The sequence below is a fragment of the Falco cherrug genome, chromosome 1 (genome assembly GCF_023634085.1).
Source record: "Falco cherrug isolate bFalChe1 chromosome 1, bFalChe1.pri, whole genome shotgun sequence".
NCBI classification, from domain to species: Eukaryota; Metazoa; Chordata; class Aves; order Falconiformes; family Falconidae; genus Falco; species Falco cherrug.
In genome coordinates, this window is record NC_073697.1 from 127267063 (window position 1) to 127293375 (window position 26313).

At 63.6% G+C, this 26313-nt stretch overlaps 4 protein-coding genes across 5 annotated transcripts; 3 read left to right on the forward strand and 1 right to left on the reverse strand.

Annotated features, from left to right (window-relative positions):
* Positions 1-82: 82 nt before the first annotated feature.
* Positions 83-6388, reverse strand: C1QTNF1 (C1q and TNF related 1). 2 transcript variants are annotated; one of them, XM_055697057.1, is made up of 5 exons: positions 5946-6386; positions 5660-5828; positions 2142-2298; positions 1900-2045; positions 83-1507 (listed from the first exon to the last, which is right to left on the reverse strand). In XM_055697057.1, exons 3-5 carry the CDS (start codon positions 2282-2284, stop codon positions 957-959), a joined length of 840 nt encoding a protein of 279 aa, XP_055553032.1. In that variant the 5' UTR covers positions 2285-2298; positions 5660-5828; positions 5946-6386; the 3' UTR covers positions 83-956. The 2 variants fall into 2 exon arrangements, with proteins under 2 accessions (XP_055553032.1, XP_027657093.1); XM_027801292.2 differs by having other exon boundaries at positions 83-1354; positions 5660-6388.
* An 86-nt stretch (positions 6389-6474) lies between these two features.
* Positions 6475-10313, forward strand: CANT1 (calcium activated nucleotidase 1). The gene is made up of 4 exons (XM_055699727.1): positions 6475-6572; positions 8220-8859; positions 9104-9307; positions 9770-10313. The coding sequence occupies exons 2-4, from the start codon at positions 8241-8243 to the stop codon at positions 10138-10140; spliced, it is 1194 nt and encodes a 397-aa protein (XP_055555702.1). The 5' UTR covers positions 6475-6572; positions 8220-8240; the 3' UTR covers positions 10141-10313.
* A 4470-nt stretch (positions 10314-14783) lies between these two features.
* TIMP2 (TIMP metallopeptidase inhibitor 2) lies at positions 14784-26028 on the forward strand. The gene is made up of 5 exons (XM_055698951.1): positions 14784-15217; positions 23113-23213; positions 23298-23406; positions 23756-23880; positions 24303-26028. Exons 1-5 carry the CDS (start codon positions 15091-15093, stop codon positions 24501-24503), a joined length of 663 nt encoding a protein of 220 aa, XP_055554926.1. The 5' UTR covers positions 14784-15090; the 3' UTR covers positions 24504-26028.
* On the forward strand, positions 15228-23081 carry LOC129734703 (uncharacterized). Its single transcript, XM_055698940.1, has one exon. The coding sequence runs from the start codon at positions 17718-17720 to the stop codon at positions 19029-19031; it is 1314 nt and encodes a 437-aa protein (XP_055554915.1). The 5' UTR covers positions 15228-17717; the 3' UTR covers positions 19032-23081.
* Positions 26029-26313: the final 285 nt, after the last annotated feature.

Below are 26313 nucleotides of genomic sequence, written 5' to 3' on the forward strand. Positions count from 1 at the left end.
CCCACACCCTGGCAGTGGGAACCTGCCCTAAGCTGCACAGAGCCTCTGCACACACAACACAAGAGGACACTGAAAGTGTGAGTAGGATTTAAAGTTGTGGGGTGTTTAATGTGGTCACAAGCTGTACAGAGAGTGGTGGGCAGCACACTGTCCCAGGCCCTGCTTTGCTATTGCATCTACAAAAAATACAAAGCCTAGCCAGCAGATAATTTAACTGAAGAGGAAGCAGCTGAGGCCTCGCACCCAGGGCTGCCGGCAAGGTGCCAACCCCTCCTTGGTAGCATCGGCACCCAGCAGAGGCTGCGGCGGAGGGAACTGCAATAGGGACTTGCAAAGGGGAACAGATACAATCTGCTCCCCCATGGGAGCACTTGGGGAGGCTCAGCACAGAGGGTACCCACCATTGTGCTGCAATATCTGTGCTGTTGGGACCCAGCTCTGCAGAGAGAGGGGCCCTTAGTGGTTTTACTGCCTTTCCTGCTGGGTGCTGAGCACCCTCTGCTCTTTTGCAGAAGGAGCCTGCCGCACATGGCATGGTGCAAGGGGGGGCAAGGGAAAAAGACGGTGTGTGTATCTGCGCTGCCTCTCACCAGGGCGCTGCCAAGCAAACCCCAAACACAAGCTCACAGCCATTGCCACAACTGACTGTGCCCCAGCAAACCCAGCTCTGACACAGGCACAGGTGGGGATGAGTTCCCTACCTGCCCCAGGCGAGTGACTGCTTGCCAGGTCACAAATGCAGCAGAGGCTGGAAATGGCTCTGACTCTTCCAGGTACATAGGCTCAGCCTCGAGGAGCTGGGCATGGGGGCATTCACACACTGGTGCAGCTGCTGGCAGTAGTAGCATGTAGAAGGGCTAACAGCTTAATGGTGGGTGGCATGCCTGGGGCAAGAGGGCAGCTGGGGCTCCTCAGACATCTGCCCCAGGGGAGGAGGAGCAGGGTGGACCAGGTGCTCAGGGGTCCCCGCTGTACTTGATGAGGTGGCCGCTGAAGGTGATGTAAGTGTCATACTCATCGCTGAAGATGGCATTCTCACGCTCGCCCTTGTAGAGCCGCACCCAGACCTCATCCTGCTCCTGCAGCTCCAACATGACGCTTTGGCTCTGCATGATGCTGCGGTCACTCACCTGGGCATAAAGGATGACCATCTCTGCCCCATTGCGCATGATGTGCAGGTACGTCTCTTTCTGGTTCCAGGTGTGCACGTTGAGGCTGAAGTAGTAGATCCCAGGGACGTAGCAGTAGAACTTGCCCGTGAACATGTTGAAGTGCTCGTAGAGGTTGACAAACTGTGTGTCGAAGATGAGGGTCTGGTAGTAGTCATTGCTGTGCAGGGGCTTCTTGCGGCCCACTGAAAAGGCAGCGTAGTGGCTCTTGCAGCGTTCCCCTGGGGCGCCCATGCTGCCCTTCTGTCCCTTGGGCCCTGCGTGGCCTCGGCTGCCGGCCACCCCTGTCTTGCCAAACTTGCCCTGCATGCCTCGCTCACCGCGGTCCCCTTTCTCGCCTGGGCAAAGCAGGAGGGAGAGTTGCACTGTCAGAGGCGGGTGCCATGTCTGAACCCTGGAAACCCCTTTGCCTGGCAGAAAAGGATGGAGACAGCAGGGACGCCCCCCCCACCAGCCCTGCCCAGAGCCCACCAGCACAGGAGCAGCTCACACCCCACAATGGCTCCTGCCCACTGCCCCTTTGTCTGTGCAGGGTGCTGGACCACAGGCACCAGCCTCTGCTTCTTGCTCCCAGTTCGTGCAAGACTGGCATCCCAGAGAGCCAGCACTGGGAGCCCAGCTTTGTGCTGGCCTTGGGAGGATGCTGGCAGACCAGGCAGGCTGATGGAGTGCCGGGGCTGCAGGTTTGGCCATGAGCATTGCTGCAGTGTGGGGCCCTGACAGCTCTCACCTTTCAGGATGGTCATGTTGATTTGAGGCAGGGGCTGGTACTGGGTGTAGGAGAAGCGCTGGTCGGCCGGCTCACAGCAGCGAACACAGCGGGGCTGTGGGGGCAGCCCCTCCTGGGCACTGCCAGCCTTCTGCTCCTGGATGGCCCTAGGAGGGCAGAAAGCAAAGCGCAACAGGGAGCTACGGGTGGGGGCTGAGGCCCTTGGGGGTGTCACAGCTGCCCTGGCCCCGGGGTCCCCTCACCTGGCAGCATGGTGCTGGGGCGGTGTCTCCTTGGGGTCCATCTGCAAACGCTGGTCGGGGCTGGGGATGAGCTGGCTCCCTGCAGAAGAGGGCAGCAGCAGGCAGGAAAGCAGCAGGACACTGGGCGCCCAAAGCCCCTCCATGCTGTGGCAGTGCCCTGTGAGATGCCAGGGATAGCTGAGGGGGACAGCAAGGCCTGGCAGAGCTGGAAGATTCAGAGATGCCCTGCCACACTAGCCTGGCAGTGCCCTGCACTGTCCCCAGGACAGGACCTGATGCACTATGCGGCCCCAGACAGGGCACAGATGTGTTTCCAGCCCCAAAAAGCTGCTCTTGCAGCAACCCTTCCCCAGCAGAGCCCGCAGCATGGGCATGTGCATCTCTTCCAACTGCAGGGACCATCTGTACCTAAATAGCTGCTTCTACCTAGGCTGTGTGCCTTGGTGACACTCCAGTGAGTGCCTGGGGAGACCCAAGTTTGGAGCAGTGCAGGGGCTCTGGTCCTGCTAAGAGATGGGGCTGTGCAGCCCCCAGAGCCCTGGCATGCATGGAAGAAAAAATTACCCGGGGAGCCAAGGGCAGAGCAGAGCAGCAGCCTCTGGCTGACTGTCTAAGCCCTGGGCCAAACATAGCTGCTCCTACTCAGCCTGGCTTTAGCTGCCTCCCAAGGATGCCCAAAAATGGCAACTTGGGGTCTCAGCACCCAAAAAAATTACAGGTAGCTCCAGGTGCCACAGGGCAAATGTCAGGGTGCAGCCCTGCCTATTGTGGGGGAACCCCAGCCCTGCCTGGGGAGGGTGCCTGCATCCCTCCTACACCACAGCTTGCAAGGATGCCTGCAGCACAGGCTGCACAGACCCCAGGAAAGGGGCTTCTGTGCCCCAGGAGCTGCCATCTCTTGGTCCTCAGTGTGAGGGCTTGCAAGGAGGCCAGACCCACTTCTCTGGAGATGTGGATGTGGGCTGGCAGCCCCAGCTGGGAGCCAGTTGCAACAGGGAGAAAACTTCCTGGCACCCCCGATTCCTGCATGGGGCCAAAGCTAATATTTGCAGTAGCTGGTGGCACCATGGCCCAGCCCAGGCAGCCCTGCTGCCCTTCCTCATCTTATCACAGCCTTATCTGCTGGAGATGTGGGGTTGGGCACACCCCACACCTGGCCCTGTGGCTCTGAAGGCGCCAGGATGGTCACGACCAAACACATGTGCAGCACTGCCCGGCTGCTTGGCATCGTGCAACCGCGGGGTCTGAGGTGGTGCTGGGGCACAGCTGGCTGGCACAGGGCTGCAGGTGTGGGCTGCCTGGTCCCACACCCTGCCATGATGGGGCCTTGCAGCGCTGGGATGGAGAAGGCTGCTGACTCCTGTACTGTCAGGTGCCTCCCCGAAGTGGCACATCCTTTGCCTTTCTCCCCTCCCCAAACAGCCTCCCCCTGCACTACCTGGCTGTGCTCTCCAGGTTCTGCAGGGATTCTAGATCCCCTGCCCCAAGGGGCAAAGGGCCCCACACAGCACAGCCCTTCGTCCTGGGGGTGGGCCAGGCCAAGGGGAAGGATTCTGGGGCAGAATCCTGTTGTTTTGGTGAACACCCGCTTTCCAAACACCAGGGTCCTCAGTCAGCGATCACTGAGCCAGCCCCCAGGCAGACTGTTGTCCCCCGAGCACAGGGGCTGGTGGGGTCAGAGGACCGGTGGGAACAGGAGACTGGGCAGGCATGCTCCAGCAGAGGGTGTTTGAGGCCAGGATGGATGCCTGGCTTGTGAGTCACCTTCACTGGGACTAGGTGGAGGGATGGGGGAAGGCTCCAAAGGGCTTTCCTACTGCTTCAATCCTTTGCAGAGGGCCTGTTCCCTCACACACTTTTCTCGGTGTCTGTGTCCCAGCTTGTGTCCCTCCCTGCTCTGTCTCTCGCCCTGTTATCTCTGCCCAAGTCCTGCTGTGCTGCCGGCTATGGGGAGAGGCAGGGCTGTGGGCACTGTGTGTGGGCAGCCTGGCACCGCATCCTCTGTGCCCTGGCCTGGTGCCTGCCCATGCTCAGCTCTGTTGTCAGGGGAGAAGCGGATCCATGGATAGAAGCAAGGAGGAGGCCAGTCAGGGGCTTGTGAGCAGATATCATCCAGGAGAGCCTTGGCCCTGGCTCTCTTCACCCTGCTTGGCCTCCAGTTATGCCAGCCACATGCCAGAGAGCATGGCACACAGCCTGCTGGTGTTTTGGGAAACCCATGGCTTTCCCTCAGCTCTGGGACCATCAAACCAGACGTTTTCCCTGAGACCCAAAGCAGGCTCAACCCTAGGGAAAATGCAGCTTTGTAGGGAACTGCTCCACAAGGAGAAGAAATCCTTCACCAGAAAATTCCCACTGAGAAAGGCAGCATGCTTCCCAGGCTGTCATAGGGCTGGAAATGGAGGCGAGTGTCCTGTGCACACAGAGTGCTGTCAGTGGCATGGTGCACCCAGCAGCAGCATGCAGGGCTCACTGGGCCCCTGAACACATGTCCGCAGGCGCACCGGGCAGGAGGTGCCTATGTATGCACAGGCATATACAGCCCTGCTGAAGGGATGGTGTTTTTCCTGTCAGGATTGGATGCTTTCCAGGAGCCGTTTGGAGATTTAAATTAAGTGGCTGCTAAAGCTTTGTGACTGCAAGTCAAAACATCCTGAAATACATCCTAGATGGTGATAAAGACAAGAATGAAACAAGCAAACCCTTGGGAGGGGTTGAAGGGGCTCAGAGCAGTGGGCGGCATGGAGGCAGCAGGACCTACACACTCACCTCATCCTACTGGCTCAGGGTGGTGGATAGAGCCCTCCCCAAGCTGCAGCAGCTGGAGCTGCGTTGCCTCTGGGGTCATGCTGGTGGGATGGCTTCCCCCTGCCTTTTGGTGCAGCAGCTGGAATGGCTGCAGAGCTGTTTGTGCCCCCAGAGCAGCACAGACCCAGCAGGCAGCAGCGTGGGAGCTGTGTGGAGCAGCTGTGGTGAAGGACCAGCAGGGTGGTTGCAGCCTTCCAGCTCCTGCAGCACCAGCCAGATGCTGTCCTAGGGACCCCAGCAGCTACCACGTCCCTGTCCCCTGCACATGCCTGGGGACAGCCTGGCCCTGGGTTTTATGTGCTCATAGGGTCTGTTTTTTGGGGCACAGGGCTGGGGGAGCTGCGGTGGATCTGTGCTGGGTCAAGCCTGTGCTGCAAGTTCCAGCACTAACCACCTCCCAGCGTCTGTCCTTGCCAAGCTGCTGTGGGTCAGGCTGTGACCCCAGACTGTGGGGTTCAGCCCTGTGGTCCCCACCACCCCTTCGCAGGCAGGGCAGGGTCCTCACTCAACTGACCGGACTGGATAGGGGGGACCCTGGTCACCGCTGCTGGACATGCCCCAGGGCACCCATTCGACCAGTGAGGTGGAGCCACCTCATGAGTGAATCCACACCAGTGCTGCTGTGCCCTGACAGCACCTGCAAATGGGTACACAATAAGGTGCTGGTCCTAGGCCTGCAGGGCCCTCCCCCAAACCTGCCCCCTACCTACCTCCGGGGCAGAGTTGCTCCCTCCTGGTGCTGCCTTGCCTTCCCTAGAGCATCCCTCTGTGCTGCCCTGCCAGCCCCCCGGCACGGGGCAGAGCCTGCCTGCAGCGGATCGGCTGCCTCCCACTCCAGCAGCCTCTTCTCCTCCTCTGGCCTGGGCGGAAATGCACTTTCTAGAAAGTAAAGGAGGCAGCAGAGGAGCAGGACCAGGCGTGCAGCCCTCCCACTGCCAGATGTGAGCCCAGCAGCGCGGGCGGCTGGCGTTAACCATGTGTGCTCCCAGCGCCTACCAGCACCGGGCCTGCAGCCATGACCAGCGCTGGCCCAAGGTCAGGGAATGGCAGCAGCACATGCCAGGGGCTTCGCTGGGACCTTTCGCAGACAGCCAGACACACACACGTGTCCCACAGCGCTGGGCAGGACCTGGCCCCACTCCCTGCACCCCAAGTGCTGGGGGGACACGGGGCCCGTCCCAGTTAACGCTGGTGTGTCAGGAGCCGCGGGCTGGGGCCTGCCTGCACCGGGGGCTGCACCCGGGGACATGCCCACCCGAGGCTGGGCCGCAGGAGACACCACTCCGCAGAGCCGGCTCAGCCCGCGCCCTGCGGCCCCCCCGCCCATCGCTGGGTTCCAACAGCACGTGTGCGGGGGGCCGGGGCCGGTCGGGGCTGACCGGTCCTTTGTCGCCGTGCCCGGCCCGGTTCGGGCACGAAGCAGGCCGCGGGGTGGACTGCAGCTCCCAGCAGCCCCCGCGGCGCAGCGCGGCACTGACGCGCGAGGGCTGATGGGAGTTGTCGTTCCGCTGCGGCCGCAGTGATTTGGCCGCTGCCGGCCGCCGTGGCGGCGCGCGGGGGCTGCCGGGAGCCGTAGGCGGTGGCTGTGCGGGGGGCGGGCGGCTACGCTCGGGCGGCGCCGCGGTGAGTGGGGACACCGGGGTGGGGGGCGCGAACCGCGCTGCGGGGCCTCGGGGCCGGGCCTGTGGGGAGGGGGCCCGCCGGGCTGGGGCGGGAGCACCGCGGGCACAGAGCACTCTGCTCGGGGGGAACACCGGAGGCGCCGAGGCTGTGCCCCGCGGCAGAGGGTCCAGGGGGCGCGGAGGCCCTTAAGGCCCCGCTCAGGCCGGGCGGGGCATCGGCTTCCCGGCAGCTCGCTCCGAGTAGGGGGTTCGGGGGTCCCCGTGCCCGGAGGGCCCGAGGGTCCCCGTGTCCGTGCCGGCTGGGGGCGTCCCCGTGGCCATGCCCGGGGGGAGAGGGCCACGTAGCTGTGCTCAGGGCAGGTGCTGGCGTCCCTACAGCCACAGTGGGGACCAGTGCACTGAGCGGGGTCCCCAGGGCCCTGCCGAGGGCGGTGCTCCGGGATCGTAGCAGAACGGAGGAGCACTGCCCCCCCTCCCCTGCAGGGTTTTTACCCCGCTGTGGCGGCGCCCCGGGGCGAGCAGCCGTCCCTCGTGGGCTCCTCTGTGTCCCGGCCGTGGCCAGGAGCACACCCGCCTGCCCGGGCTCGGCCTCCCATGCTCAATGCAGCCTCTGTTCACCCCTCTGGCTGCTGAAAGGCACATTGAGAGCCCCGTGTCATGGCTGCTTGTGGGGAGCACGGCCCGTGCCCAGCGCCAGGCCCGGGGCCCCACCACAGCCGGTGACAGGCCTGGGCTGGCAGCTGGGCACCCCTCTGCCTTGCCCCAGGCTGGGGGTCCTTGCCCTGTGCTGCATGGCACGGGGTGATGGGGCAGCTTCCAGTGCCTGGGGGCTGCTCGCTCCCTGCACAGCCTGGTATAGTCCATCTGCAGGAGCCCAGGGAGCTGCCACATCCCCTGTGCTGCAGGGAGAGGCACTGCTCTGGCACCTTGGCCCTGTGGGTGGGCACAGCACAGGGTGGGCTGAGGGTACCCACATATGAGTCATGCCCAGAGGAGACACCATGACAGTGGGCAGACCTGGTAGAGGCTACTGCAGCTTCAAGGCTCGGCAAGTTCTGGTGTTTGTCCCTTGAACCCAGGTGCTGCACTTCCTGCTCAAGCATTGGCATCCTGCTCGGGCGGAGCTGCCACGTGTCTCCTGGTGTCTCTGTGGGGCCTGGGGACATGCCTACTGCTCAGCAGCAGGGCTGGTTCCTGGGGGCTGTGGGAGCTGGGACAGGCCGGCTAGCCACTCCATAGACACCAAGGGTTGTTCTTGCTGCTGGAGGGGAACTCCCTCCTGGGGCTGTGCAGGAACGCTGCTCAGCAGGACACCCAAGTACAGGTCCTGGGGACTCGCCCAGGGTTACTATGGACCCTGGGGCAGGTAGAGGTGCTGAGCAGGTCATGCATGCCTGCCAACACTTTGGGGCTTGTGGCTTGTTCTGGTCTGGGAGGGCAGAGCAGGGTTGAGGTGGGAAGGGGCTGAGAGTGCCCTCAGCAGCAAAGCAGCCCCCTTCCCTGCTTGAGGCAGCAGCACCTTCTCCTGCTGCAGGAGAGGGGGTGAGGTCCCTCACCTCTCCCTTGTGGCCATGCCCTGCAGCCCCCTGAGCTCAGTGCAGCACCAGGCTCCAGCTCCCTGACCTGCTTCCTCCCTTTTTTCCACCAGGTTCTCCTTGCCCCAAGTCTGATGCCCATCCCGCCCTGCCATGAGTCTATGAGCCCCCTCCGGATCAGCGTGGGTGGTCTACCTGTCCTCGCGTCCATGACCAAGGGTGCTGATCCCCGCTTTCGACTGCGCTGGAAGGCCATCGTGCTGTCATCAGCTTGTGTGGGGATTGTGCTGCTGCTCTTCTGCCTGCACCGGTCCTCACCAGCGCGGCATGGTCCACCCAATCCTCACAACTGGCAGCTCAGCCTGCACACAGGGGACCGCTACAATGACACCTACCCGCTGTCCCCACCCCAGAGAAACTCCGAGGGTGTGCGCTACCGCATCGGAGTCATTGCGGACCTGGACATGCAGTCCCGGGGCTCTGAGGAGCACACCTGGTTCAGTTACCTGAAGAAGGGCTACCTGGTGCTGTCAGACAGTGGGGACAGCGTGACAGTGGAGTGGGACAAAGACGAGAGCGTGCTGCAGTCCCACCTGGCTGAGAAGGGCAGGGGCATGGAGCTCTCAGAGCTGGTCGTCTTCAATGGGAAGCTGTACGCTGTGGATGACCGGACAGGAGTGGTCTACCAGATTGAAGGCAACAAGGTGGTGCCCTGGGTGATCCTCCCAGATGGGGATGGCACAGTAGGGAAAGGTGAGCTCCACCAGTCTGCCCTGCAGATGCAGAGCAGTGAAGCCCTTGGCTCTTTGTGGCTCGCTGGGGTGGGGTGCACCATTTCTGTGACTCCGTAAGCCTGGGTGGGACAGGGGCAATCCTGCCCAGGGACTTGGGAGGCTGTGCCCAGGATCTGGGTGTCTGGTGTGGTGTTCAGGGGAGTGTGGCCAGTCTGATGTTTGTGCTGGCTGAGCCCTGGCTCATGCCATTCTCTCCACTGCAGGCTTCAAGGCAGAGTGGCTGGCAGTGAAGGATGAGCACCTCTACGTGGGGGGACTGGGCAAGGAATGGACCACAACAACGGGGGAGGTGGTGAACGAGAACCCCGAGTGGGTGAAGGTCATCGGCTACAAGGGCGACGTGGGCCATGAGAACTGGGTGGTGAACTACAACGCACTGAGGGCTGCGGCAGGGATCCGACCCCCAGGTACTGAGTGAGGCTCCCTTCTGCCACCTTGTGTCCCACACCCTCAGCAGGCCCCAGGGCTGAGGTCTCCCTCCCCATAGATACTGGGACTGGAGTGAGACTTAAAGGATGCTGGAGGCCAGAGACCTCCTCCTGTCCTGGCAGAGAGGCCAGAGCTGACCCTGGCCAGTTTTCTCCTGTCTGCCACAAGCAGTGGGAGGTTCACTTAGCTGGTGCTGTGCCTGGCAGCCAGGCCCCCTGGGCAGAGGAGGCTGTGCCAGGGTGCCCCTGCCCAGCTCCGGGAGGGACTGGGGGGGCTGCTGCATGGGCAGTGGGGCAGGAGAAGGCAGAAACATTTACAGCAGTTGCCTCTGGGGGCTGCAACCTCCCCAGCTGTGGTGTCCTTTGAAGTGGGGAGCAGACCCACCCCAGCCTGGTGGGTGCTCTCTGCCTCATGCCGTCAGACACCACTCCTTGCCGCAGGTTACCTGATCCACGAGTCGGTCTCCTGGAGTGACACCCTGCAGCGCTGGTTCTTCCTGCCGCGCCGTGCCAGCCATGAGCGATACAATGAGAAGGCAGATGAGCGGCGAGGCACCAACCTGCTGCTGAGCTCTACTCAGGACTTTGGGGATGTGACAGTGGGACGTGTGGGTGAGGTAGTCCCTACCCACGGCTTCTCTTCCTTCAAGTTCATCCCGGACACAGACGACCAGATCATTGTGGCGCTGAAATCGGAAGAGGACAACGGCAAGATTGCTAGCTACATCATGGCCTTCACACTGGACGGGCGCTTCCTTCTGCCTGAGACCAGGATTGGCAGTGTGAAATACGAGGGCATTGAGTTTATTTAACCGACTTTTCAACTGGACTGGAGGGGCAAGGGAGGCTGAGGGGCGCTGGGGCAGGCCCTGCTAGCATGCTCCAAGCCAGGCACATGCCCCAGGCTTGCCCGAGGGATGCTGGGCAGCACTCCCAGCTCTGTAGTTGGCCTTGGCATCTCTGGTAAAGCATTGGCTCTGCTGCAGGAGGTGTGGTGTGGGTGTTTTGGCAGTGGCACCTGGTGGCAAGGGACTGCCACCACAGGGTGCTGTGAGCCCCAGTCCAGGAAACAGACAGTGGTCCAGATGTGCCAGTTCCCTGCGCAGGCCCTGAGCTGCAGCCATTAGCACCCAGCCCCTAACTGCGACAGAAACCCTTTGCGGTGAGTCGGTGGCTGTGTTGACATCTGGGCTCTGGGTTTGCAGCTGAGGAGGAGCCTGAGCCCCAGCTCTGCTGCTCTGCCTGGTGTCCTGCTGTGCTGCGGTGCTCCCCCAATGGAGGAGGGGGTGACCAGCTGGAGCACTGGGCCTGTCCCAGTACCTGGAGGAGCAGGTCTGAGCCAGGCGCTGGGGTCTAGCCATGCTGGCAATGTGTCCTGGGGCCACCCTGCAGGAGAACCTCCAATCTGTGTCCCCAGCACCTGACTGGGAATATACTGGAGACATGAGGACAAGCATCCCTATAGGGAGGAGCATCCTTGAGGGTGCAATTGACCAGATCCTGCCCCATTCCTAACCCTCCTGGGGTCAGAGTGGCTAGCTGGGGATAGGGGCATGGCATGGTGTCCCAGCCAGGGCAGGCAAGGGCCATCTATGGTGTCATAGCTGCGGGGGATTTCATCAGACTTTTTCCCAGAAGGTCATTTTCCTTCCCTTTTTACTGTAAGCTGGGTGAGGTGATGGCTGCGGTGATGGGCAGCCCTGGGCACTTTTCTGGGGAAGGTCCCACGTGGGAGGGGGACGGTGGTGGTGTCCCTCTGGCCCGGTCACTGAGGGGGATGCAGCTGTTCCTGCATCACCAGTAGCACCAGGGCTGGGGCTTTTAGCGGTCTCAAGTAGCAGCAGCTGGGGCTGCTGCTGGCACTGCTGTACCGGTATGGTGGCTCTGCCCATGGGGCTGGGGGAAGCAAGCGTGGTCCCAGGTGACTGGTGGGTCCAACAGCCATAGCCAGTTGTAATGTGGGCACATCCCTGTGCGTGGCCCTGTGCCATTCCCAGCCCGCACCCCAAAGGAGGTACGTGGTTTTGCTGGCTTGGGCCCCAGAGGTGCCTCTAGACCCAAAGCTGTCAGCTCCAGGAAGATGCAGGACCTGGACAGAAGCCACCAGGAGCTGTCAGAAAAGATAGCCATGCCTGCTCCAAGGGCTTCCATGTTTGGTATAGGAGGGAGAGCCAGAAGCACCAGCTTAGCTTCCTGGGGCCTGCAGCAGCTGGGAAGCATTCACAGCAGCCCCAGGCTTTGCTGGCCAGGGAGCCCTTCCCAAGCTTGCCAGCAGTGTTGTGAAATCATGGCAGCAGCCTGTGGCCCCTCAGGAGGAACTTGCACAGTTCTTGGGAGCCGAAAGTGTGAAACATGGGCATCTGCTGGCCCCCGGGGCCTCCTTCCCACCCCACTAACCACAAGAATGCAGCTCCTGGCCTGGCCTGTGCTCCCCTGCCTCAGCCCCTGCCCTAGTTGGCAGGGCAGCAGTTCTTCACACCAGTGAGGTGCTGGGGCTCATGGTTGGCTCTGTGTTGCCCCCCAATTTGGCAGCAAAGAGCTGTGGGCACAGGGCAGCTGGCAAGGAACGAGGTGACTGCGGTGCCAGGACCTTCCACTACCCTGGCTGTGGGAGTGGGACCTCCCTCCCCACCAGAGCAAGGCTGTGGTCAGGACCCCTGGGGATGGGCCCAGTGCAATGCCGGGGCAACCTCGCAGCAGTTGGTGCCTGTGAGGATGCCACCAGTGGAGCCACTGTCAGAGGGACCCAGCAGGCACAGCTCCATAAGCAGCTGCCTTGTAGCTCTGGGCACAAGACACAGCTGACACCAACATGAGTTTGGGCTGTCCAAGTGTCTCCCTGCAGCCAGGGGACCCTGTTACACCCTGCCCCTTGGACAGCCCTGCCAAAAGGGTGGGCTTTAGATAACCTGGGACTGGCTGCCACCATTCAGGGGTGGGCTTGGCTCCCATACCTCCCCTGCCTGCCCTGACACTGCCCTGCTGTGGGGACCGGCCCTGCCTGGGGGAAGGAGGGGGCCTGTTGATACAGTGTCTGGGCCGCAGTTGGGTGGGAGGACCCACGGTGCAGAGAGCTGGCAGGGACAGGCCCTCCCAAGAGCCCAGCCAGGCTGCCCCCCCACCCCCTGTTTACAGTGTCCAGCACCTCTGTGAGCCGAGTGAGGAGTGCATACAAGGCTGGACACGTGTTTTCGTTTAGCCCAGAAAATGACTCACGCTGGCGCTGTGCTGCAAGTGGACACGCTCGTCTCTGCAGGGCAGCCCTACCCCGGCCACAGACCTGTCCCCAGCACCACGGGCAGAGCTGGCCTCAGCCCGTGCATGTGGCCTCGGGGGCCATGCAGCACCTGCCCCAGGGTGCCCCCCCAGCCTGCGCTGGGTGCCGGCTGGCCATGGGCCACATTGGCCACTTTGCCTTTGCCTGCACTCCACTTGGCACAGGCATTAATGGCCTTGCTCACCCTCCTGGCCCGGGGCTGGTGACTCCACAGCACCTGTCTTGGCCCCACAGCTGTCCTGGTGGCTGTCACTGCTCTGTGGCCCCTTCTTGTCCCCTGGACTCAGCCAGGCAGGGAGCTCTGCACTCCACTGGGAAGCGGGGCCTTCCTGTACCATGTCCCTCTGCACCCCCAGACCATTCCACCAGCTGCCCTGCCTGCCCATGCTGGCCCTTTTCCTAGTGATCTGGCTTGACCCCATCTTCCCCCTCCTCATGCAGGCAGGATGTCAGGGGCCTGTGAGGCTGTCAGGGCCTGGGGCAGTGGTGCAGCGTGGGCAACAGGACCGCAGCCCCTGCCTCGCCACAAACAGGACTGGGCTGAAGCATCCCTAGGCCTCCCAACCCTTGGCCCTGTGGTGCCCTTGGAGCAGCACAAGCGACCAGCAATACCAGGACATGAGGCAGCAACTGGCACCTTGGGCAGCCAGGCCAGCAGGACTCCTGGTGGCTGCTGCTGAAGCATCTGCAGCATGCCCCGCAGCAGAGTTGGGGACCTGGAGCCTCATCACCAGGTTTCACCCACCATGCCAGCACTGTGGATGCAGTCCCCTCCCACAGCTTCCCTGCAGGCTCTAGTGGGGCTTGGACTGGCTTCAGCCGCCCACATTTCTGCTGTTTCTTCGCATCCTAGAGGGCAAGCAGCTCTGGCACCTCCCTCAAACGTGAGTAGCCATGGCAGGGCAGCTCTGTGGTGAGAGGCTGGCTCAGGAGCAGATTTTGTGGCCATGGTGGTGGCTGCCCCTGCCAACACATGCCCGTAGCACCCAGCTCAGCTGTGCTCAGAAGCCATGTCCCTGCCCAGAGGCAGAGCTGGGCTCACGGCTGCTTCGCTGGGACAAGGGCACCGCTGGAGGAATGAAGTACGCTTGTGCAGCCGCCTGGGCTGGGCACGGGAGTACTGGCACAGAGACCAACAGCACCCCAATGCCCTCCACAGTGATACAATGTGCTGGTTTGGGCTGGGATAGAGTTAATTTTTTCCATAGTAGCTGTATGGGGCTGTGTTTTGGATTTGTGCTGAAACCAGTGTTGATAACACAGGGATGTTTTCCCTATTACAGAGCCACGCTTACACAGCACCAAGGCCTTTTCTGCTCCTCACCCCACCCCACAGCAAGCGGGCTGAGGGGCACAAGGAGCTGGGGGGCGGGACACAGCTGACCCCAACTGACTCGAGGGATATTCCAGACCATGACACCATGCTCCGCATATAGGGCCAGGGGAAGAAGAAGGAAAGGGGGGGACACTGGGCGTGATGGCATTTGTCTTCCAAAGTCCCCGTCATGCGTGATGGAGCCCGGCTGTCCTGGTGATGGCTGAGCACTTGCCTTCTGAGGGAAGCAGTGAAGGAATTCCTTGTTTTGCTTTGCTTGTGCGCACGACTTTACCTATTAAACTGTTTTTATCTCGACGAAGGAGTTTCCCCCCCGGGAGGGAGAGAGCGAGTGGCAGCATGGGCCGGGTGCCGGCCGGGTCCTACCGCGCCGCGCAGCCAGGGCGGGGGCGGGGAGGGGGTTTCGGGGGACGCGCTGCGGGTCGAGGGGGAGAGGCCCCCGTCTGGCGCGCACATCGCGGCGGCGCAGGACCGGCGGGCGAGCGCGGCCATAGCCGGCCGGGCCACGGGCACGGAGCGGCAGTGGGCGAGGGGGCACGAGTAGTGGGATGAGCCGAGCTGGCGGAGCCGGCGAGGTGAGGAGGTGCCTGGGAACGGCCACGCTCGCAGCCCTCCCCTGCAACCGCCGCTCCGCTGGGCGCGGGCCGGCCGCCAGCTCTGCGAGCCGGGCTCCGGGGCCGGCCCCGGCGCCTTCCCCCGCCGTTGCCCGGTTCGGCCCGCTGCCGCCAGGCCCCGCCCGGGCCAAGGGGCGGCGGGTCCCGAGGCGGCAGGGCGGGGGCGGCCGGGACGCGCCGGGGATCGGCTGGGGCGGGGGGGGCGCCCGGTGCCCGCGGCGGGGGCCGGGCCGGGGGGGCCGAGCGCGGCGCGGAGCCGCATCCTGCGGAGGGGCGGGAGCAGCCCAGGCCCCGCGTCTTGCAGAGGAGGAGCAGCAAATCCCCGGAGCACGTTAAAAAGCGAGGCTGAGCGGCAGCCGGGGAAGGAAGAAAACACCTCCATAGAAGGCAGCGGAGGAGCGGCCACAGCAGCGTCCACAACGCCGCGCAGGGGCCGCGGCTGCCGGAGCCAAACTTTCCGGCGGCGGCTCGGCCGGGCCCGGCGGTGGATGCGGCTTTCTCGGCCGGGTCGCTGAGCCTGCAGCCCCGCCGCAAGATGCCCGCCGCGCTGCCCAGCCTGCTGGCCTGGCTGGCGGTGCTGCTGCTCGGCAGGGCCCGCCCGGCCGACGCCTGCAGCTGCTCGCCCATCCACCCGCAACAGGCCTTCTGCAACGCCGACGTAGGTGAGCGCCGCCCGCCGCCCCCGCGCTTTGTCCCCGGCAGCGGCCCCGCCGCCCCGGCCCGGCCCGCGCCAACTTCCCGGCGGGGGGAAGGGGCGGAAAGTTGGCGCGGAGCGGCCGGCCCGGGCGGGCGGGGAGCGGGCAGAGCCGCCCCGGCCCCCAGCACCTGCCCGCGGTCCCGCGCCCTGCGGGCTGCCCGGCCCGGGGGTGTGGCGGCGGAGGCGCGGCCGGTCCGTCCGCCCGGGCTGTGGCCGGCCCTCCCGGCGCCTCTCGCCGGCTCGGGGGGACCCTCGGGGCCGCGCCCGGCGTCGCTCCCGGGGCGATCCGAGGAGCCGCCGGAGCCGCGGCTCTACCCCCGCCGCCGGGCCGGGGTCCGGCTCCCCGCCGCGCAGCCCCGGTGCCGCGGGTGCGCCCGGCCTCTTCCAACTTTGCTTAAACCGCGGTGGGACGTGGCGGCCCCGGGGGCGGCCAGGGCCCTGCGAGCGCGGCTGCCTCTCGCACGGCACCGGCCCCGAGCGCCGGGCCAGCCCCGCAGCCCCCAGCCCCACCGGGCCAGCTGCGGCAGGCTCGGTCACCTCCTGTCTGTTCCTTATTTCCAGGCATTTCCTCTCCCCTGTCCCACTTTGTTCGGCTTGGATGCTGCTGAAAGGGAGGGGTTGGCAGCGCCGGGATCTGGATTCCTCTTTCTATGAATAATGCCCTTATTAAATTTTAACATATTATACAAACAGACCAGGCCCATTTCCTGACGCTCTCCTTTGTGGGGCCTTTCCCAGGCTCAGCTGGAGAGGTAACATTCCCAAACACTTAAGCAGCCCCAATCTCTGGACGGCCCTGCCCTGTCCCCAGCTCCTGAGACAGGATGCTTCTGATGGATTCCCAGGCTCCCCTCATCCCTTCCAGACCTTGCTCCCGGCGTTTCTTCTCGGTGAGGGCAACTCCCGCAGCATCTGGCAGCTGCCCCATGGCCCCGGCTCTGCCTGGCCTTGCTGCTCAGCGCAGAACACCACGAGGGGTGTTGGGGACAGGGAGGTTTTTAGACAAAATGGAGCACTGAATTTTGGAGCTTTGCTCAAGCCGGTGCCCCTGGACCGCAGGATCCCCCGTGCCTACTCTGGGAGAGGGACTGTGGCTTCCCATCACGCTCTTGTCAGGATCAGCTTTCCTGGGCACTTGTGACTCAGTCCCGGGGTGCTGGCTCAGCCGTGACTCAGCTGCTGAGTCACTGTCTGTCTTGGTGGCTGCAGCTGTCTGAGCTGTCCCCTGAGAGGGCACAGCATGGCCAGGCGGTGGTCCCTGCGGGTAGGGCTGTCCTCGGCAGGTGCTGGTCCTGTGGGTGCCCGGAGCCTGTCCTGCCAAGGCAGCTTCCCACTGTGCTGTGCTTCCCACAGTGTTGGCACCTTCTGACTCCCAGCCCGAGTCCCTTGTGCGGCTCATGTGGATCAGTCTTGCCTTGTGGGAGCACAGCTGGGGACAGTGCTGGGCTCTGGGGAGCAGGGTTCATCCTGGGATGAGCTGCCCAGCCTTCTCTTCCCATGCAGCATGGGTCTGTCTCATGCAGCCTGTGATCCCTGGTTGTCTTGCTTCTCGTCTTCCCCCCAGATGCTCTCTGGAGCTGGAAGGCTCCTTGGCCACCTCCCTCTCTACGGTCATGCAGAGCCCAGGGAGAGCCTGGGACACCAGGTGCTGCCGGGTCCTTCCCCAGCTGCTGCAGATGAAGCAGCCTGTGTCCAGGCTGTGCCCTTGGTGGAGATGTGGTGGTGGCTGATGTGCTGTGGTGCTGGGCACACCCAGGGCAGCTGATGAGCCCCAGAGCTTGTGCTCAGCCCTTTGGAGGGGAAAGCTGGATGAGCGCAATGCAGGGCCCTGGCCCTGTGGGGCTGGGGTCCCCGCTTTGTAGCATGGAGAGTGCCTGCCACATCCATCTGTACATCCCCACAGCCTCTCCGCCCTTCTAGCACCCTTCAGCTGGCTCTCCCTAGGAGCTGGGCTGGAGCACTCAGAGCCCAGGGCTGCATTTCCAGGCAGTGCAGGGGGAGCAGATGCAACTTTGCCTTGGGCATGGGGTGCCCTTGGGGCTGGGGGCCATGGAGGGGCTGGGAGTCGTGTCACCAGAGCCAGTGACTTGGAACAAGTGACCTGGCCTGTCTGTGCTTGTGCTTCCTGGCCCATAAGATGGGCAGAAGTTTGCTGCAGGGCCCAAGGGCTCAGGGCTTCTCCATCTGCCATTCCTCACTGGGGTTGTGCCTAGGCAGCAGAGGCTGGCAGCTGTGTTCTGCCTGCCTGGGGGGTTGCTCTGCTGGGGCTGCTCAGCAGCAGGAGATGCTCGTCTGTCAGGTGGGGATATGGCTGGGCTAGGGGCCACAGCAGGAGACCCTGCCTTGTGCTTGGTGTCCTCTGGAGCAGCATGTGGATGTGGGGGATGAGGGAGGTGATGCTCAGCCCTTCTGGGCATGGCCATGGCTTTGGCCTTGTATGGCACTGAGGGCTCCAGGAGGGGTCGATGGGTCAGTGCAGGGGCTTGCTGTGCCACATGGGATGGGGGCACCTTGGATGCGGCCCCTGGCAGCCTTGTGCCGATCCCATGTGTCCCAGCACATGGTTCCTTGGGATGGGGAGCAGGGACCATGGAGGCAGGGGAGGAACAGCGGGAGCTGCTGGCAGGGACCAGGCAGAGAAGAGGGTTTGGAGAGAGAGGTGGGAGCAGCCCCCGCTGAGGGCTGCTGGGGGAAGCCCGGCTGGCCCTGGCAAGCCCCGCTGGGGCAGAGGAGCTGCCGTGCTGTGGTGGTCGGAGCCCCTTTGCCATGCTGCGGGTGCGGAGGGCTGTGGGCTGACTGCTGGTGCTGCTGCTGATTGGGCCCCGTCCTGTTCCCGTCAGAGGGCTGGGATGACGCACGCGGCCATGGCAGCACTTAACCCGTGGCTCCCGCACAGGCCGGCGGGTGAGTGGGGCCTGGTGCTTCCCACCTCCCCGTGGGCACCGCCGTGCTCCAGGGGAGCCCCCATGGCCTCCTGCTGCCTCTCCGCTGTGGGGCTGCTGTGCTCAGCTCCACATTCCCCCAGCCTCCACACCCCCAGAAGCACCCTGCCACTGTGCCGGAGCGGGGGTGCCCTGCTCCGCTCCCCCTGCCGGGGTGCGAGCAAGCACCTGGGGGCTGGTTGTTGCCTGCGTGCCAGGGTGCAGGAGTCCCTCCCGGGGGTGTTTTGCTGGATCCCTGGCTCTGCCAGCCTCAAGCAGAGTTGGAGTGACCCCAGGGCTGCCCCTGCTGTGGGGATGGGTGCCCAGGCTGGTGGTGCTGGGTGGGCAGTGGGCAGTGCTGGCACTGGCAGCTGGCCCCTTTGCTCAGCCGGCTGCCAGCAGCCCCAGAGAAGGCAGCTTTGTTCCCTGGCCATTCAGCCCAGCAGCGGCCCCCATGCTCTGCGGGCACCAGCGCTTCCTGGGCAGCTGCAGGCGGGTGCTGGTGGGGCCATACAGTGGGGTTTGGAGTGGGGTGGTGGAGGAAGGGGCAGCCATTTGGCATGTCTCTGGCCGGGAGGGGAGTCCCAGAGCAGAGGCTCCTTGTGCTGCCCCTCAGCCCGTGGGGCACACGCAGGCAGGCACAGCACTTTCCAGCAGCTCCCTCAAGCTGGGTTGGGCAAAGGCAGGACCTACCTTGGCTGCAGCTTCTCTTCTTGGCAGGTCTCATCAAGGCAGGTCACCACTTCCAAACCCCCTTTTCTTCCCCAGAGAGGACCTGGGGCTGCAGCATCTCCCTGCCGGCTGCCCATGGTGGCTCCTGCTGCGATGGTAACTGTCTGCAGCAGCAGCCTCACTTAGCAGTATGAAACACACAGGGTGCAGCCCCTGAGCTGGGGCAGCCGTGTGGCAGGGGCCAGAGATGACAGCATCCCACTGGCTGGCAAGCACAGAGGGACATCCCAGTGGGTTTGTGGCACTGGGTGACTCTCTTTGCCCCCAGCTTTGCTCCTGGAGCTGCACTGCAGCCCCAGTCTGTCCCAGCTGGTTGTGTGCTTGTCGCACAGCCAGAGGGAGTGGTAGAGGGTCAGCTGGGCCCCAGCACAGGGCCCTTCCTTGTGGCACTGTTGCCCACTGCAGTGTGGGGACCACTCTACTGTGGGATGCCCAGGACTCCCCGGCCGCTCTGCCCCGGCCAGCCCTGGCTGGTCAGGGTGGGAGGTCACCAGCTCCCCACGGACCCCCACCTCTCTGCAGCTGGGGGCCGACAGCCCTCTCTCTGCTTACCCTTGTGCTTGTTCCTGGATCCTGCCTTGGGCAGGAGGATGAGGCAGCAGGGAGCAGTGCTAGAAGGTGGCTGTGGGCCATGCCAGGGCAGCTGCAGCGAGCTGGGGGGTTATCGAAAGCTCTCGGAACAGCCCCCAGCCCTGAGTCCCCCAGGGTGGCAGGCTCAAGGGCAGCCCCGCTCAGCGGGCACGGACTAGGGGGCTCCGAAGGCCCCGGCTGTGAGTGCAGCCCTTGTCATGCATCAGCTTCTGTGCGGAGTTAAAAGGCGAACGCTGGCGTTTCTCCCAGTGCAGAGGCAGGAAGAGGCCAGCCGGCAGCCTCGGCGTGGGGGCTAGCTCTCCTGCCCTGCCAGGGTGGTGGGACCGACCCCTATGGCAGAGGGCTGCGAGGGAACTCGCTGCCTTGCCAGGGTCTGCCCTCAGAGGGCTCCAGGGTCCTCGTTACAGGGTGGCCATGGCCTGCAGCCCAGGGGGCCAGCACAGGGGCTGTCACTGGTGGGGCTCCCACAGTGCATCTTCTTGCCACGGCTTGTCCTGCCCTGGGAAGGAGTGTTCCCAGCATTGTCCTGGTCAGACTCAGTTGTCCAGTGCTGGTGGTGTGCTGTGCCTGCCGTGTGCCTTGGGAGAGCCTCAGCTCAGCTTCACAGAGGGTGTGGGCTCCTGCTGCTGATGGCTCTCCAGGCTGGTGGCAGGAGTGGTGGCATTTGGGGAGGGCTGAGTGCCGGCCTCTGAGTACCTGGGGCCTTCCTCCATCCCTCAGCCCTGCCTCCTCATCCCAGGGCTCTCAGCTGGGCTCTCCTCTGGGGCTCCCCTCCACAATCCCTGCAGCTTGCCCTCCTCACTGCTCTGGTTCCTGGCTGGCACAGAGCAGCTTGGCTGCGCTGCTGGGGTCTTGGCGGGGAAAGCGCAGCGCAGCCATCCCCTCCACAAAGCCGCACTGTTCAGAACAAATCCGCCTAGAATTGGGCTGCATTTTTGTCAAGTGATTCATCAGCACGTGAATGGAAAAGGCTGGAGCCCCTGAACCAGTAACCGTTCCCTGCGCTTGGAGCCACTGCACCGGAGTCGGGTGCGCGCTCTCCAGCTTGGTTGCACCCAAGTTACACCGCAGATGTGCGCAGAGCAGCGAAGGGCCTGGCATGTGGGGGCACGCAGCAGCTGGGTCGGGGGGTGAGGGGTAGCCTGTGCCAGCGGTGACCCAGGCATGCTGCTGGCAGAGGAGCAGGCCCTGGCAGCAGGCAGGGACTGAGTCTGCATGTGGCAAGCTGAGCTCCTGCAGCCTGGGTTGGGGACTGGGATGGGGGGCTGTGCCGAGGGACTTGCCCTGCTGCCTACTGCAGGCCAGGAGGCTGGGGCTTCCTGCATGGCCAAGATGCTGCATGTGCTACCAGTGTGCCAGGGCAGCCTGGCCTTTCCCCAGGGAAGGGGAGCAGGGCTGGGAAAGCCCTCGGTGCAGCCCTGGTACTGATATGCGTTGCATCCCTCTGGCCTGCACCGAGTGAGTGCCCACATTGACCAGGGGTGTCTGTTTTTGAAAGTCTCTTCCCTGGCCCCTGGTCCTGCTGGTGGCCACCCTCCCTTTTCCAGAGTAAACTCAGCTGGCCCTTACCAGTGCCCATGTGGGGCTGTGCCCCCCTGACCTTCAGCTTAAATAGCCCATCCACATGCCCCCACGCCCCATTAGTATTTATAGAGCGTGGTCAGATTCCTTCTCCTTGCTGTGCCAAATGAAAGAAGGCAAGCTCATCTGTGCTGGGCTGGTGAGCCCTGCGTGTCCCCAGCTGCTCCCACCCCAGCACCTTTCGGGGGGGACACAAGCTAGATCTCCAGCTTGGCTGTTGCTTGCTCTTCTGCCACCCTGGCCAAAGCATGGACCCCATCCCGTACCCTGCAGCATGCACGGGGCACGGGGCTGGCAGGTCCCCCGAGAGATGGGGATCTGGCCTCCCCGTGGGATGGCAGTACCCCCAGCAGAGTGGAGAGCCCTGTGAGCCCCTGCCCTGCAGCCAGGCCCCCTCCTCAGCTCCAGCTGTGAGGGTGCTGAGCAGGAGCTGCAGCTTTGGGGATGCCACTGCCCCCTGTGCCATCAGCGTCCCCGGTGCTGCCTAGGGCCAGCCAGGAGCTCCCGTTCTCACGCTGATGGAGAGAACCAGGCAGGGCTGGGAGCCACAGCTCTCAGCACCGCAGCCCTGGCCTTGCATGCCTGTGTGGCTGCATTCATCACAGGCAGCTGTAACCTGCGCAGCGCAGCACTGAACCAGCTGCCGTGTCCCGAGCCAGTGAGTAAGGGTGAGCTGGCTGCCTGCTTCCTGCCTGCCCTGCCCGCCCCGAGTGCCCTGCAGGGCACTGCCACGTGCAGAGCACTCACATGCTTGTTCATGTATCCCCAGGCTGTGCTGGCAGCTCACCACAGGGACCCTTCCACCGCAGAGCTGTCCCCAGGCTCCAGGGTGCTGTGACCTCAATGATCCTGGGGCACCTGACCTTGTCTCTTGGCACCAAGCACTGGAACTGCCCCAGGGCTGTGCAGAACCGGGAGGGCTTTTGCCTGTGGCTGGGCTGCTCCAGGGTGCTGGCTGGGGAACTTGCTGCCTCTCCTCACCGGGCTGTGTTTTTTCACTGCCCAGCCCTTGGTGTCCCCAGGTTATTTTTTCTGGCAGCAGGGGCAGGGATCAACACCCTGCAGCCCCTGGCCCCGAGAGAATGCGATGTTTGCACCTGCATGGTGTGAGGCTCCATGTGGCGGTAGCTGAGGTCTGGCGGGGAGCCAGCAGCCAGAGCATTGCCCCGTGGCAGCTGGGACCCTTCCCTGGTGGGACAGGGACCCCATGCTTCAGCTGTGGGGTGTGAAGGCAGCCTGGTCCAGGGACACCCACTCCCCTGGCATGGTGGTGCAGAGGGGCTGGCAGGGGTCTCAGGGCGTGCCAGGGACCCCAGCATGAGCTGCCTGTGCAGGCACTTGGTGAGCATCGCTGGTGCCCGTGCTGGCCGTGGCAGGCAGCCAGGATGGTGCCACGGGGATGCAGCTCCCACCTTCCTCTGCACCCGAAGGTGACCCTCCAAATAGCTCCCCCATGCCCTTTCCCCCTCCAGCCCTGCCAGGCCACACAGGCATTTGGCTGGGGCCCTCGTCAGAAACTGGTTTAATTAATGACAGTGGGACAAATACCGTGGTGCTCCCAGGACGCTGCTGGCAGGTTTTAGCTGACTCAGTGCCATCTGGGTGACAGGCACGAGCCCAGGCAGGGCCAGCCTGCACCCACAACGCTGACAGGAGCTGGGCAGAGACCAAGCCAGTGCTGGCCAAGTGCAACTGGTCCAGCACAGCTGGCAGTGGTGGGGCTGGGTGACCCTGGGGTGACCTTTCCTTATTGGCCACCGTGAGGTTGCTGCTGCAGTGCTACCCGTTGCTGTCCTGCACATGTCAGAGCCCTGTCCCTTCGGGGACAGCGTGTGACAACCAGCTCTGCAGGCAGCTGGATGTCTGTGGGGAGGACACTGGGGCTGGCTGCAGGTAGCCAGCCCCATGGAGGGTGGGACTCCCTGTGGGATGGGGAGGCTAAGTGGGACTGTCCAGCCAGGGCAGCACTGTGTGGTGCAGGCAACACCTCCAGTCCTTGGCCACCCCTGCTGATCTTGACACCCCTCCATTGCAGTGATCCGAGCAAAGGCTGTCTCTGCGAAAGAGGTGGATTCGGGGAATGATATATATGGGAATCCGATCAAACGAATCCAGTATGAAATCAAGCAGATCAAGGTAATGGGGCACTTTCAGGGCAGGAGACTGGGAGGGATGGGGCAGCCTCTGTACTGGCCACTCACCCCTGCTCCTTCTCGCCAGATGTTTAAGGGCCCTGACAAGGACATAGAGTTCATCTACACTGCTCCGTCCACTGCTGTGTGTGGCCGGCTGCTGGACACTGGCGGGAAGAAGGAGTATCTCATTGCAGGTGGGTGGCTGTGACAGAGGGCTCTTGGGGGTTTTTGGTGGCACTGATGACCCTGCTGCCTCATGTGCTTCCCAAGATGCCTGTGACATGTGTGCCCACGTGTGTGTGTTGTATCCTGTCCTGCTTCCACCACCAGCCTTCCATGGACCCCCCCAGCTGTGGCAGAGGTGGCTGTGGGACAAGCCTTTGTTCCCAGGGGTCCACCAGGGACAGTATATGGCAAGAGTGGCTGGTTTGCAGTGGCCTCCAGCCCCCCAGGCTGGGCTGAGACCCGGGCACCCCAAACCAAAGTCGGGTGCCGGGGCGCCTGGAGGGGACCCTCTGATCGGTCTCTCTGGCCTCTCCCCAGGCAAGTCAGAGGGCAATGGCAAGATGCACATCACGCTCTGCGACTTGGTCTCCACCTGGGACTCACTGAGCCCGACCCAGAAGAAGAGCCTAAACCAGCGGTACCAGATGGGCTGCGAGTGCAAGGTGAGCAGCCGGGCTGCCCCAGAGCATGGGCTGCGCCCCACTCCCCACACCAATGGGGTCTGCAGCCCTGAGGCAGGCACGGGCTCTGCGGCGAGATGCTTTTCCCTGTCCTTCAAGGATGATACTGTGCAGGGGGCACAGCATGCAGCTAGGGATATGGGAAGGATGGCTGAGCCTCTGGCTCTCTCTGGCTGGGAACCAACCAGCCCTGGGACCCACACCCAGGGGCTCCCTCAGTCCCCCTGCATCAGTGTTACGTCCCTGTGCCCTGCAGGGAAAGGGTAGCCTGGCATCCCTGGTCCAGAGCTGGGGGGGTGGATGAAGCAGGGCTGTGGAGAATCACCAGTCACAGCTGCCCCATGCTGCTTCCTCCCACCCCGAGGAGCGACCCTTGGGTCTCTGACGGTCTCTGTTATGTGCAGATCTCACGCTGCCTCTCCATCCCCTGCTTCGTCTCTTCCTCGGATGAGTGTCTCTGGACAGACTGGGCAATGGAGAAGAACAATGTGGATGGGCGGCAGGCAAAGCACTACGCTTGCATCAAGAGGAGCGATGGCTCATGCGCCTGGTACCGTGGCATGGCCCCCCCCAAGCAAGAGTTTCTCGACATCGAGGACCCCTAAGCCAAATGAGCGCATTCCAGTAGCCAGTAGAAAAAACCTGCAAGATGTTAGACTGGTCCACGCTGATATCAATTCCTGGAGACAGCATGAAAATCCACTTGGCTGCGGGGCTCCCCATGCTGTGGTGGCTGCCACACGTGTGCAGAGGGCAGAAATGGGGACCTGCTCTGTCACAGGCACCCAGCAGCCCGTGGCCATGCTGGGTGCTCCTGCTCTTGTGGCAGGGCTGAGCAGGGTGTGAGGGGACCCCCCTGCTGGGGCCATGTCCCTGCCTAGCCACACTCGGCCCCAGCACCCTGGCAGCTGTGAAAGAATTGAACCCTCGTGAGTGGCGGGAGCTGCCCCATCTGCGTAGCAGGTCTACCAGTGACCCTGCCACGGGGTAGCCGCCCCAGCAGCTCTTGTCAGGCAGCCCTCCCCACTGCAGCATCCCTGGCCACCCTCCAGCACTGGGGACCCTGCTGTCCCCCTCCCCACCCACCACCCGTCCCTCCTTTTGGGGGTGCAGTAAGGGTACAGCCTTCCAGGCAGGGGCTCTGGGGGGCTTTACCATGTGGCAGAGCCCCCAGCTGTGTGCGAGGGGCTATGGGTCTTTTGCAGGGCTGGATGGCTTCTGAGCAGGTGCCTTGTCCTAAGAAGCTGGAGGGACATGTTAGCATGGCTGGGGTGGCCCCCCTGCATGCACCTGGGCACTGCAGCCCCTCTCTCCACACGCTCCTCTCCCCATGGGGACACAGAGGCAAGTGCTGGGGTTCACCATCTTCCCCAGCATCACAGAGGGGTCCGTTCCCATGACAACCTGCTGCATGGGCAGAGACCTGCTGCTGGACCCTTCTGCTGGACAGCCTTAGACCCACCAGCCCTTGCAGGCAGGCAGGCAGGAGGGCTTGGCAGGGCACCGAGGCAGGAGCTTCAACTGCACGGGTGCAGGGTGTTTGTCATCACCTCATACAGCTGTTGGCTGAGCTGCACTGCGGCCTTCGGCACCACTGCAGCATTGTGGCCGGTTGAGCTCCCTTCTCTGCGGTGGCGAGGACGGAGCCCGGCACCCAGCTGGGTGCAGGCAGCACCGTGGCTGCAGGAAAACCCATTCCCTCCGGTGAACCCTCCCACACACCTCGGGCCCCGCTTTCTCTGAGCCATTCCCACATTGTTGCAGCGGCGCTGGTGCATGCTACGGAGCTGCCCAGCTGCGATGCGGGTGGCACTGTCTGGTGTGCCCGCTGGCCCTTACCGCAGTTGCGTGAGCGTGCTGGGAACAATCCCTGCAGCCCTGCTCTGGGGGCTTTTTCATGCTGTGCATCCCTGTAAGGTTTAAGATGTCGTACTGGACCAGTCTGGGCAATTTCAACATATTAAAGAGAAAAATTAAAAAGAAAGAAAAAACCCCCCACCCAACCTCTAATCAATCCCATATACGACTCCCGTTCGCTTACTGTATGGTTATATCAAATGTGCCATTTACTCCTGTCTCTGCTGGTAGTCTATCTTTGAGTTTAATATTTCCACTTGTTTTGCCACCGGCTGTGTGGTCCCTGTGCTGTAATTTCCGTCTCTCCTCGTCAGGCGCTGGAGTCGCACCGGTTTCGTGCGGGGTGTCTGTACCGGCAGCTGCCAGACGGGGCCGGCGGGGGCGGGGGCCGCTCTCCGGCTCGGCCGGGCCCCTGACCAGCCGACGAGAGGAGGGGTCCCCGCTGGGCGCTGTTAACCCGGGGCTGGCGCGGGGAGCAGCGGCGGCAAGACCGCGTCTGGCCCCTGCGGGCAGCCCCGGCGGGGCGGGGCCAGAGCGGGCGGGGCGGTTACCCAGGGG